At 42.6% G+C, this 13,887-nt stretch overlaps 1 protein-coding gene across 1 annotated transcript; it reads right to left on the reverse strand.

The window, feature by feature from the left end:
• Nucleotides 1-3,322: 3,322 nt before the first annotated feature.
• Nucleotides 3,323-13,338, reverse strand: LOC135530807 (zinc finger protein 70-like). The gene is made up of 2 exons (XM_064958985.1): nt 12,785-13,338; nt 3,323-4,606 (listed from the first exon to the last, which is right to left on the reverse strand). Exons 1-2 carry the CDS (start codon nt 13,038-13,040, stop codon nt 3,672-3,674), a joined length of 1,191 nt encoding a protein of 396 aa, XP_064815057.1. The 5' UTR covers nt 13,041-13,338; the 3' UTR covers nt 3,323-3,671.
• Nucleotides 13,339-13,887: the final 549 nt, after the last annotated feature.

Raw genomic sequence — 13,887 nt, forward strand, 5'->3', positions numbered from 1 at the left:
GTCTGCTACCATTCTCAATACTTTTCCTTCTAGGTTGTCTATACCTGGTGGTAATACGGTCTAGTTACCGTTCTGTGTAGGTTCCCATCAAGGTTGTCTATCAATATTGATGGATAATAGTTTTACACCCTAGTTTTACACCTCTCCCACGCTAACTTGACCAAATTAAAAACAGCAATCCTTCTCTTTCATTATTTGAACTTTTATACAAAAACATATGATGCTTCACTGTTCAATGTTGTCATTTCACTTGTGAGTTGTTCCACTTTAGAAGTGAAATAGTAACTGAAATGATTGGCAATATCACAACGTTTTGTTATAAATGACCCATCAACTCCAATGAACGATGGAGATTATGTTTTCTGCCTATGATAGGTACTCCAAAGTATTTTTTTTATTGTTTGTAATTTATCACGGTTTGGTAATATCATTTATTGTTATTTTTGTTGAGTTCAGTCACAACATCTCTAAATGGACAGTATGTTAACCAATCAGCTGAGCAGCCCGACTTGTTTGCCACCTCTTTTGTGTATTTATTTTATTTATTTAACAAGAAAATTAAAGACAAAATTCCTATTTACAATGACGGCCTACATTGAACCATACATTTGTTCAATTAATCATCAAACCAGAGGGACTCTAGCAGTTCTTACTGTTCATTTCTTTTTTCTTTTTTTGACCCCTTTTTCTCCCCAAATTCGTGGTATCCAATTGTTGTAGTAGCTACTAGCTTGTCTCATCGCTACAACTCCCGTACGTGCTCGGGAGACACGAAGGTTGAAAGTCATGCGTCCTCCGATACACAACCCAACCAAAGATACGGTTCATTTCTTAACAGGAGCAACAATTGATTAGAATAATTTTACAAATTCTTCCAGTGCTGCTTCCACTTCCTGGTACACATCAGACCAACATACATGTTGAACTTCCACTTCCTGGTACACATCAGACCAACATACATGTTGAACTTCCACTTCCTGGTACACATCAGACCAACATACATGTTGAACTTCCACTTCCTGGTACACATCAGACCAACATACATGTTGAACTTCCACTTCCTGGTACACATCAGACCAACATACATGTTGAACTTCCACTTCCTGGTACACATCAGACCAACATACATGTTGAACTTCCACTTCCTGGTACACATCAGACCAACATACATGTTGAACTTCCACTTCCTGGTACACATCAGACCAACATGCATGTTGATTTTCCATCTTCCTGGTACACAATCAAAAAACATACATGTTGAAAACATTCCTGTAACATCTCCAACAATTATTGAATTCCACCATGTTCCTGGTACACACCAACGGCCATGTTGAACTTCCACTTCCTGGTAACATCAGACCAACATACATGTTGAACTTCCACTTCCTGGTACACATCAGACCAACATACATGTTGAACTTCCACTTCCTGATACACATCAGACCAACATACATGTTGAACTACCACTTCCTATTACACATCAGACCAACATACATGTTGAACTTCCACTTCCTGGTACACATCAGACCAACATACATGTTGAACTTCCACTTCCTGGTACACATCAGACCAACATACATGTTGAACGTCCACTTCCTGGTACACATCAGACCAACATACATGTTGAACTACCACTTCCTGGTACACATCAGACCAACATGCATATTTTACATCTTCAACAACAACAAAAAAGTCCTAAGAAAACATTTTGTAATATCTCTTATAAATTATTTTATTACCACCATGTTATGTTTATTTAACGGCCAATGGGAACTTATATTGCTGTGGAGCAAAGCTAAAATAGCTAGCTGGTAAATGATTTTGAAGCCCATTGGCAAGTCCGCTAATAACATCCTCCCCTCACATCAAGGCTCACAATGCTTCTAGTTCCTCCTATTTCAAGCCATTTGGTCATTACTATGATGTCATCAAAATAAGCGTTTCTCCTCTTCAGAAAGCTCCATCGCAGATTTTCTTGACAAGGAAGTGTGTGGACGTTACACATGCAAACAGCGCGCATATTAGAACGAATCAAAAAGGAGCTCAAAGTCAATAAGTGTGTGTGTGTGTGTGTGTGTGTGTGTGGTGGGGCTGAAGATATTGACCTGGAAGTGGATGGGGAAAGACATTTAATTTCCAGACAAAGTTTTAAAAATGTTTAAATGTTTATTTAACTAAATAGCTGACAATATTGTATTGAGACGTACAAAACAGAAGCAAGTGTTGATTGATTGGTGAAGATTTTTAATGAGTGAGAATAAAATAAAATGTAACATCAACTACAGATCTGCATTTAAATTTGTTATTCAGCCATTTAAACAAACAGATAGCATCAAAATAAGCAACTAGGTCTTTCCGGCTCCTACACATGTAACAGACCAGGTCTATACTGCTCCTACATGGTGTAACAATACATCATGTAGATGTATATAATGAACAGACTAGGTCTATACTGCTCCTACATGGTGTAACAATACATCATGTAGATGTATATAATGAACAGACTAGGTCTATACTGCTCCTACATGGTGTAACAATACATCATGTATATAATGACCAGACTAGGTCTATACTGCTCCTACATGTAACAATACATCATGTAGATGTATATAATGACCAGACTAGGTCTATACTGCTCCTACATGGTGTAACAATACATCATGTAGATGTATATAATGACCAGACTAGGTCTATACTGCTCCTACATGGTGTAACAATACATCATGTAGATGTATATAATGAACAGACTAGGTCTATACTGCTCCTACATGGTGTAACAATACATCATGTATATAATGAACAGACTAGGTCTATACTGCTCCTACATGGTGTAACAATACATCATGTAGATGTATATAATGAACAGACTAGGTCTATACTGCTCCTACATGGTGTAACAATACATCATGTAGATGTATATAATGAACAGACTAGTGGTCTATACTGCTCCTACATGGTGGTAACAATACATCATGTAGATGTATATAATGAACAGACTAGTGGTTATACTGCTCCTACATGGTGTAACAATACATATGTTAGATGTATAGAGGTGAACAGACTAGTGGTTATACTGTCCTACATGGTGGTAACAATAGCATCATGGTTAGAGTGTAGGTATAATGAACAGACTGTTAGATACTGCTGTAGATGGTGTAACAATAGCATCATGTAGATGTATATAAGACCAGACTAGTGGTTATACTGCTCCTACATGGTGTAACAATACATCATGGTAGATGTATATAATGAGGGTAGACTAGGTTATACATTGATCCTACATGTAACAATACAGAGCTGACAAGGTACAAAATCTGTCGTTCTGCCCCTGAACAGGCAGTTAACCCACTGTTCCTTGGCCGTCATTGAAAATAAGAATTTGTTCTTAACTGACTTGCCTAGTAAAATAAAGGTAAAATAAATGGGAACATTGATGAGGTCCACACACGGTCAAACGGACACCACTTCAAATGATTGGATTTTGTTATTTCAGTTACACCTTTTTGCTCACAGGTGTATAAAATACGAGTAGACATTATTTGGGTATGATTTTAACAGAATAATAACTTTGAAAATTTAGATTTCCACAATTACTTTTAAAATAACATTAACCGGTTCCCAAGCTTTTCAAAAATAACGGTTCCGTTCATGAACGGTAGAGATCACTTTCGTTATCGGTTCTGTTTCTGTTCCTCAAATGTTTTGCTCTTTTCCGGGTTTAGGTTCTGTTCCCTGAACCGGTTCCAAGTCCTGCTCCTCACTGGGCGCATTGGAAAGAGTGCGTGTATTCTCTCATGCCTTTTCAGGTTCCCTAACCGTGTAAAATCCTTTCCACACAGAGAGCAATGGTAAGATGTCTCCCCTGTATGTGTCTTTTCATGCTCCTTCAGGTTCCCTAACTGTGTAAAGCTCTTTCCACACTGGGAGCATTGGTAAGGCTTTTCTCCTGTGTGTGTTTTTTCATGCATATTCAGGTTCCCTAACAAGGTAAAACCCTTTCCACACTGGGAGCATTGGAAAGGTTTCTCTCCTGTGTGTATTCTTTTATGTTCCTTCAGATGCCCTAACCGTGTAAAACCTTTTCCACACTGAGAACACTGGAAAGGTTTCTCTCCCGTGTGTATTCTTTTATGTACTTTTAGGCTCCCTAGCTTGGTAAAATCCTTTCCACACAGAGAGCAACGGTAAGATTTCTCCCCTGTGTGTGTCCTTTCATGCTCCTTCAGGTTCCCTAACTTGGTAAAACGTTTTCCACACTGAGAGCATTGTAAGGGGTTCTCTCCTGTGTGTGTTCCCTCATGCTTTTTCAGGTTCCCTAATCGTGTAAAACCCTTTCCACACTGGGAGCATTGGAAAGGCTTCTCTCCTGTGTGTATTCTCTCATGCCTTTTCAGTGTCCCTAACTGGGTAAAACTCTTTCCACACTGGGAGCATTGGAAAGGCTTCTCTCCTGTGTGTATTTTCTCATGCTTTTTCAGCTTACATAACCACTTAAAACTCTTATTACACTGGGAGCAGTGGTGAGGTCTCGCTGGTTTGGGCGTCTCTGGGTCTCGTTCCCCTGAAGGACCCTTTCCACTGTCAGAGTGAGAGTCTGGTCTCTCGCCTGCCAAAGACAAACATAATATTTGGTTAAAAACAGAGACGTAAATTAAATCTCCACATGATAAAACAGTCTTCTTTTGAAGTAACTGCAAAATACACAGGCAATGAATATATTGATCGGGGAACTAGTTGCTGAGGAAAGTGGCTGTTGTAAAAACTACAGTTTTTAACAGTAAAACAACAACAGTATGTGCAGAAGGGGACAAAAGATGGGCTTGTTGAGTAACCCCCCCCCCCCCCCCACTCTAATGGTGATAAATCACACAGATTCAGCAGTGTGGACAAACAAACAAAAACTAGACGCAGAACAGATAAAGGAATAGAACATCTAAACAGAATCAAGCAACTGAGGGTGTAAAACATTGACTAATAACCAGAGTTTATAGAACATTGACTAATAACCAGAGTTTCTAGAACATTGACTAATAACCAGAGTTTATAGAACATTGACTAATAACCAGAGTTTCTAGAACATTGACTAATAACCAGAGTTTCTAGAACATTGACTAATAACCAGAGTTTCTAGAACATTGACTAATAACCAGAGTTTCTAGAACATTGACTAACTAATAACCCGAGTTTCTAGAACATTGACTAATAACCAGAGTTTCTAGAACATTAACTAATAACCAGAGTGTATAGAACATTAACTAATAACCAGTGGTCAGAGTTTATAGAACATTAACTAATAACCAGAGTTTATAGAACATTAACTAATAACCAGAGTTTATAGAACATTAACTGATAACCAGAGTTTATAGAACATTGACTAATAGAGCTTATAACCAGTGGCCACAGTTTACAGATGTTATATATATATATATATATTTATTTTTTATTTTTTTATTTCACCTTTATTAAACCAGGAAGGCCATTTGAGAACAAGTTCTCATTTACAACTGCGACCTGGCCAAGATAAAGCAAAGCAGTGCGACAAACAACAACACAAAGTTACACATGGAATAAACAAATGTACAGTCGATAACACAATAGAAACATCTATATACAGTATCATATACACAAACATATCAGTCCGTCTCGCCTAAAAATCTATTTAATATACACTGCTCAAAAAAATAAAGGGAACACTAAAATAACACATCCTAGATCTGAATGAATTAAATATTCTTATTAAATACCTTTTTCTTTACATAGTTGAATGTGCTGACAACAAAAATGAGGCTCAGTAGTGTGTGTGGCCTCCACGTGCCTGTATGACCTCCCTACAACGCCTGGGCATGCTCCTGATGAGGTGGCGGATGGTCTCCTGAGGGATCTCCTCCCAGACCTGGACTAAAGCATCCGCCAACTCCTGGACAGTCTGTGGTGCAACGTGGCGTTGGTGGATGGAGCGAGGCATGATGTCCCAGATGTTCTCAATTGGATTCAGGTCTGGGGAACGGGCGGGCCAGTCCATAGCATCAATGCCTTCCTTTTGCAGGAACTGCTGACACACTCGAGCCACATGAGGTCTAGCATTGTCTTGCATTAGGAGGAACCCAGGGCCAACCGCACCAGCATATGGTCTCACAAGGGGTCTGAGGATCTCATCTCGGTACCTAATGGCAGTCAGGCTAACTCTGGCGAGCACATGGAGGGCTGTGAGGCCTCCCAAAGAAATGCCACCCCACACCATGACTGACCCACCGCCAAACCGGTCATGCTGGAGGATGTTGCAGGCAGCAGAACGTTCTCCACGGTGTCTCCAGACTCTGTCACGTGCTCAGTGTGAACCTGCTTTCATCTGTGAAGAGCACAGGGCGCCAGTGGCGAATTTGCCAATCTTGGTGTTCTCTGGCAAATGCCATACGTCCTGTACGGTGTTGGGCTGTAAGCACAACCCCCACCTGTGGACGTCGGGCCCTCATACCACCCTCATGGAGTCTGTTTCTGACCATTTGAGCAGACACATGCACATTTGTGGCCTGCTGGAGGTCATTTTGCAGGGCTCTGTCAGTGCTCCTCTTGCTCCTCTTTGCACAAAGGTGGAGGTAGCGGTCCTGCTGCCCTCCTACGGCCTCCTCCACGTCTCCTGATGTACTGGCCTGTCTCCTGGTAGCGCCTCCATGCTCTGGACACTACGCTGACAGACACAGCAAACATTCTTGCCATAGCTCGCATTGATGTCCCATCCTGGATGAGCTGCACTACCTGAGCCACTTGTGTGGGTTGTAGACTCCGTCTCATGCTACCACTAGAATGAAAGCACCGCCAGCATTCAAAAGTGACCAAAACATCAGCCAGGAAGCATAGGAACTGAGAAGTGGTCTGTGGTCACCACCTGCAGAACCACTCCTTTATTGGGGGTGTCTTGCTAAATGCCTATAATTTCCACCTGTTGTCTATTCCATTTGCACAACAGCATGTGAAATGTATTGTCAATCAGTGTTGCTTCCTTAGTGGACAGTTTGATTTCACAGAAGTGTGATTGACTTGGAGTTCCATTGTGTAACATAATGCCTCATTTTGACTTGTTTTAAGGACATCAAAGTTGGATCAGACTGTAGTGTGGTTTTCCACTTTAATTTTGAGTGTGAATCCAAATCCAGACCTCCATGGGTTGATAAATTTGATTTCCATTGATAATTTGTGTGATTTTGTTGTCAGCACATTCAACTATGTAAAGAAAAAAGTATTTAATAAGAAATATTTAATTCATTCAGATCTAGGATGTGTTATTTTAGCGTTCCCTTTATTTTTTTTGGAGCAGTGTATATAAATTCCTGTAGAAGTTGGAACTAAAGTTAGAGACTAATTTGGGATCGTCTGTGATGAGACCATTGATATTTAATTGTTGAATTGTATTATTTTTAAGAGTGGTCTTTTTCTAACCTGAAAAAAAAAAAAAACAAGATGAATTTTGTTCATCCTCCTCCAGCCACTTCTTCCCAGATCTGACAAAGGTATCATAAATACCATCATGAACACTCTTACTGACAGTTGTGACAGTGCCCCCCAGTCAGGATACCCAGCAGAGAGGAGAGTGTGAGGAGAAGAGCAGAGACACCAGAGAGAGACACATCTCCCAGAGTGTTGTGACTTCGTCGCCTGACATATTGTTGTCTCGACCTTCTTGCCCTTTGTGCTGTTGTCTGTGCCCAATAATGTTTGGTGCTGCAACCATGTTGTTGTCATGTAGTGTTGCTGCCATGCTGTGTTATCATCTTAGGTCTCTCTTGTCGTGTTTACTCCTATATTTTTATTTAATTTATTTTTAATCCCAGCCCCGTCCCCGCAGGAGGGACAGCCGAATTGTAAATAAGAATTTGTTCTTAACTGACTTGCCTAGTTACATAAAAAATATATAATAATTAGGGTTTAGTGGGATGGTTTGATATTTATTTAATCAGTGGGATGTCAGTCTGCCTTACCTTAACCTCTTACATCTATGGGGGGCTATTTCATTATTGGATAAAAAACGTGCCTGTTTTAAGCGCAATATTTTGTCACAAAAAGATGCTCGACTATGCATATAATTGATAGCATTCGAAAGAAAACACTGGGACGTGTCCAGAACTACCAATATATTTTCTGTGCGTGATCCTAGAACGTGAGCTTCAGGCAAAACCAAGATGAGATGGCATCCAGGAAATGAGCAGGATTTTTGAGGCTCTGTTTTCCATTGTCTCCTTATATGGCTGTGAATGCGAGAGGAATGAGCCTGCCCTTTCTGGGATCGTTTCCCCAAGGTGTCTGCAGCATTGTGACGTATTTGTAGGCAGATCATTGGAAGATTGACCATAAGAGACCACATTTACCAGGTGTCCGCCCGGTGTCCTGCTTTAAATTGGTGGGAAAAGTCACCTGCCAGTATTTTTCCATGGGATACAGAAAGCAAGCTTCCACGAACTGCATATCAATGAAGAGATATGTGAAAAAACACCTTGAGGATTGATTCCAAACAACGTTTGCCATGTTTAGGGTCGATATTATGTAGTTAATCCGGAAAAAGTTTTACGTTGTAGGTGACTGAATTTTCGGTTTAGGGTTAAAGTAGCCAGACTGGGCAATGTAGAAAACGGAACGATTTCTCCTACACACAGACGCTTTCAGGAAAAACTGCGCATTTGGTATGTAACTGAGAGTCTCCTCATTGAAAACATCAGAAGCTCTTCAATCCTTTAGGGTTAATTGGAGGTAAATGATTTTATTTATTTGGTTATCTGGTTTTTGTGAAAATGTTAGCGTTAAAGTAGTAAATGCTACTCAAAATGCTATGCTAGCTTTGCATACTCTTACACAAATTAGTCAATTTCTATGGTTCAAAAGCATATTTTGAAAATCTGAGATGACAGTGTTGTTAAGAAAAGGCTAAGCTTGAGAGCAGACGCATTATTTTCATTTTATTTGCGATTTTCAGAAATCGTTAACGCATGCGTTATGCTAATGAGCCTGAGGCTTTAGTCACAAACCCGGATCCGGGATGGGGAGTTTCAGAGAAGTTAACTAAAAACCATATAACAATTATATATGTAAAGCTTCAAATCATGTTTTTTTTATAATAATAATTTTCATGGGATGTTGAAGTGTAGAGACTGATCAAATCACTCCAGAAAATAATATATATTTGGAAATGTTTAAGGGGGATTATGTTACGTCTAGTCTGTGAGACCAGGCTGTACACCGTGGCAGTTGATTTATTTTTTACTATGTTACGTCTAGTCTGTGAGACCAGGCTGTAAACCGGGGGTAGTTGATGTATTTTTACTATGTTACGCCCCTAGTCTGTGAGACCAGGCTGTAAACCGGGGACCAAGAGGCATGGAGATGCAGCCTTTTTACTATGCCCCCAGACTTACGTCTAGTCTGTGAGAACCTGAGGGCTGCCAAGAGGCATGGAGAGGCAGCCTTTGTGAATGCCCCCAGTTTTCACAACATTTAAGAACCTGGTGATAGAAAACAGTGTGAATGTAATAATGACAATGGACTCAGGAGCAATTTAGCGAACTGGTAGTTTTTCTATTTGACTTAGAAAGAGTAGGACCACATCAATGTCAATTGATTGTAGCCCCCAGACTCTGAATAGCCTGAGAACACTGAGGGGGACCAAGAGGCATTGAAGTCAGTCTGTACTCTCAAGTCAGACAGACATTCACTTGACGTCCGGGCAATCCAATCTTCTTCCCATCAATAAATGCAAAAGGACAGCTGAAAGATGCTCTCTACCCGAAACTTTATTTATTGTTTGGAGAGACGAGGTTCCATCCTCCCAGGTAGATGGGATGAGGGGGACCAAGGTGTAGGATCCTTTAGGGTTAAAGTAGTGGGATGGTGTTGGATCCTTTAGGGTTAAAGTAGTGGGACCAAGAGGCATGGTTAGGATCCTTTAGGGTTAAAGTAGTGGGATGGTGTTAGGATCCTTTAGGGTTAAAGTAGTGGGATGAGGGGACCAAGAGGTGGAGAGGATCCTTTTTAAGGTTAAAGTAGTGGGATGGTGTAGGATCCTTTAGGGTTAAAGTAGTGGGATGGTGTAGGATCCTTCAGGGCTAAAGTAGTGGGATGGTGTTGGATCCTTTAGGGTTAAAGTAGTGGGATGGGATGGTGGGATCCTTTAGGGTTAAAGTAGTTACTATGCCCCCAGACTGGGATGGTGTAGGATCCTTTAGGGTTAAAGTAGTGGGATGGTGTTGGATCCTTTAGGGTTAAAGTAGTGGGATGGTGTAGGATCCTTTAGGGTTGAAGTAGTGGGATGAGGGGGACCAATGGTGTGGGATCATTTACTATGGTTACTCTGAACTAGCCTGGGATGGTGAGGGGATCCTTTAGGTTGGAGAGGCAGTGGGATGGTGTCTGGACCTTTAGGGTTAGCCCAGAGAACCTGAGGGGGAAAGAGGATGGGATGGTACTAGGATCCAGGGAAACAGCATGGGATGGTGTAGGATCAGACTTTAGGGTTAAAGTTGGGATGGGAGGCATGGAGAGGCCCTTTAGTTACTTGAAGACTCTACTGGGCCAGTCAGAGAACCTGAGGGGACCAAGAGGCATGGAGAGGAGACCTTTAGGGTTAAAGAACCTATGGGCCCCCAGGATCCTTTAGGGAAGTAGTGGCCTGCCAGAGAACCTGAGGGGGCCAAGAGGGATGGAGAGGCAGCCTTTAGTTACTATGCCCCCAGACTCTGACCTCAGGGGGCAAGAGGCTCTGGTTACTATCTTATAGTGCCAGAGAACCTGAGACCAAGAGGCATGGAGAGGCTGCCAGAGAGAATAGTATAGTATAGTCTGCCAGAGAACCTGAGGGGGACCAAGAGGCATGGAGAGGCAGCCTTTAGTTACTATGCCCCCAGACTCTGAACTAGCCTGTCAGAGAACCTGAGGGGGACCAAGAGGCATGGAGAGGCAGCCTTTAGTTACTATGCCCCCAGACTCTGAACTAGCCTGTCAGAGAACCTGAGGGGGACCAAGAGGCATGGAGAGGCAGCCTTTAGTTACTATTCCCTCAGCCTCTGGAATAGTCTATAATAGACTGCCAGTGAACCAGAGGGGGACCAAGAGGCAGGGAGAGGCAGCCTTTAGTTACTATGCCCCCAGACTCTGAACTAGCCTGCCAGAGAACCTGAGGGGGACCAAGAGGCATGGAGAGGCAGCCTTTAGTTACTATGCCCCCAGACTCTGAACTAGCCTGCCAGAGAACCTGAGGGGGACCAAGAGGCATGGAGAGGCAGCCTTTAGTTACTATGCCCCCAGACTCTGAACTAGCCTGCCAGAGAACCTGAGGGGGACCAAGAGGCATGGAGAGGCAGCCTTTAGTTACTATGCCCCCAGACTCTGAACTAGCCTGCCAGAGAACCTGAGGGGGACCAAGAGGCATGGAGAGGCAGCCTTTAGTTACTATGCCCCCAGACTCTGAACTAGCCTGTCAGAGAACCTGAGGGGGACCAAGAGGCATGGAGAGGCAGCCTTTAGTTACTATGCCCCCAGACTCTGAACTAGCCAGCCAGAGAACCTGAGGGGGACCAAGAGGCATGGAGAGGCAGCCTTTAGTTACTATACCCCCAGACTCTGAACTAGCCTGTCAGAGAACCTGAGGGGGACCAAGAGGCATGGAGAGGCAGCCTTTAGTTACTATACCCCCAGACTCTGAACTAGCCTGTCAGAGAACCTGAGGGGGACCAAGAGGGATGGAGAGGCAGCCTTTAGTTACTATGCCCCCAGACTCTGAACTAGCCTGCCAGAGAACCTGAGGGGGACCAAGAGGCATGGAGAGGCAGCCTTTAGTTACTATGCCCCCAGACTCTGAACTAGCCTGCCAGAGAACCTGAGGGGGACCAAGAGGCATGGAGAGGCAGCCTTTAGTTACTATGCCCCCAGACTCTGAACTAGCCAGTCAGAGAACCTGAGGGGGACCAAGAGGCATGGAGAGGCAGCCTTTAGTTACTATACCCCCAGACTCTGAACTAGCCAGTCAGAGAACCTGAGGGGGACCAAGAGGCATGGAGAGGCAGCCTTTAGTTACTATGCCCCCAGACTCTGAACTAGCCTGCCAGAGAACCTGAGGGGGACCAAGAGGCATGGAGAGGCAGCCTTTAGTTACTATGCCCCCAGACTCTGAACTAGCCAGTCAGAGAACCTGAGGGGGACCAAGAGGCATGGAGAGGCAGCCTTTAGTTACTATGCCCCCAGACTCTGAACTAGCCAGTCAGAGAACCTGAGGGGGACCAAGAGGCATGGAGAGGCAGCCTTTAGTTACTATGCCCCCAGACTCTGAACTAGCCAGCCAGAGAACCTGAGGGGGACCAAGAGGCATGGAGAGGCAGCCTTTAGTTACTATGCCCCCAGACTCTGAACTAGCCTGCCAGAGAACCTGAGGTGGGCCAAGAGGCATGGAGAGGCAGCCTTTATTTACTATGCCCCCAGACTCTGAACTAGCCAGTCAGAGAACCTGAGGGACGAAACTGTGGACATATTTAAGCGAGATTTTAATAACACACATTTTCAGCTTTGCTTTTCCTTTAAAATAGTTACGTTTTTATTGCTACTCTTTGGCTTTTTGATCCTCTGTTTGTTGTGCAGTAAATATTTATTTCTTTTTTCTCTCATTCTGTTGCATTCCATGTCTGAAATGTGCTGTCTCATAAATATTGATTTGATAGTGGGAGTGTGACTCTGTTCCCGCGCGACTTTGCCCTTTAGTTCAACAACTGCAGTGGGTGTTTCTGTTGTAAGACAGTAAGTAACTTACTGGGGTTAATCAGATCTCCAGTATCCTCCTCTTCTTCTTCCAATACGACAGTTATCTCTCCCTCCTCCTTCACTCCAAAAACGGGATCCTCCTCTTTCTCTTCTTTCACTGCAACATCCTCATCCTCTACTTTTGTTACTGTGACATCCTCTTCTTCTTTCTCCTCTTTCACGACAACGTTCAGCCACAGACCCTCTTTCTCCGTCCAGCAGACCTCCTCTTCTTTAGCAGGAGGAGAGTAGCTCAGTGAACTCATGGTCGGAGGTGTTAGCTAACAGTTAGCTATCTAGGCTAGTGAACTAAACCAGCCAGCTAGCTGACTAATAACAACAATGTAAATATGAAATTAAATGGGATAACTAGCTAGACGACATAAGTGAGTTTAAAACACAGTGGATAATATACACGAACGAGTCTAAAGAGCTTCAATGTTTCAGCTTGCAAGCTACCGAGGTGGCTGACCATTATCATGTAACTATAAAAGAACATGGCTGACGAGTTGTCTTATCACTAGTTACCACAGCCACAATGTCAACATTGGCCATCGTAAAGAAAGATATTTGAAAACAAACATTACATTTTTCGTCTTCACTTAATGTCAGACATAAGGTTATGTTTAAACATCTGATTTTAATAAGAGAAGTAGAATTGAGAATTGGGCGAGGTTTAGCAACAATTAGACTTTGTGACTGTGGTAACTAGTGACGACCGACTTGCTGTTGTTGTTTAAAGAAGAGTCCAGTTCACCACCACGTCACATTCTGGCAGACTGGCCTGAAAGACTCACAGCGCCCTCTGCTGACTGGAGTGGAAAACACAGTTGAGGGAATGTTTAGTTTAATTTTATTTTCTGACTACAAGCTAAAACGATTTCAACGATTGGTTTTATTTTATTTCCAATAATAATGTTATATCACATTATATGAAAGGAACCTCAAAGTTTCGTATTAATTGTTTGAAACATTTAGGCTGTATCTGCTAAATATCATCCTATATTCCTCTCTGTCTCTCTGTCTCTCTCTCCAGTCTCCCCCTCTCTATCCCCCTTAGCATATTGTTGGCCACAATCCATCTCGTTCCATATTTTCCCACTGCCAACCACT

Source organism: Oncorhynchus masou, chromosome 5 (assembly GCF_036934945.1).
Source record: "Oncorhynchus masou masou isolate Uvic2021 chromosome 5, UVic_Omas_1.1, whole genome shotgun sequence".
Taxonomy (NCBI): Eukaryota; Metazoa; Chordata; class Actinopteri; order Salmoniformes; family Salmonidae; genus Oncorhynchus; species Oncorhynchus masou.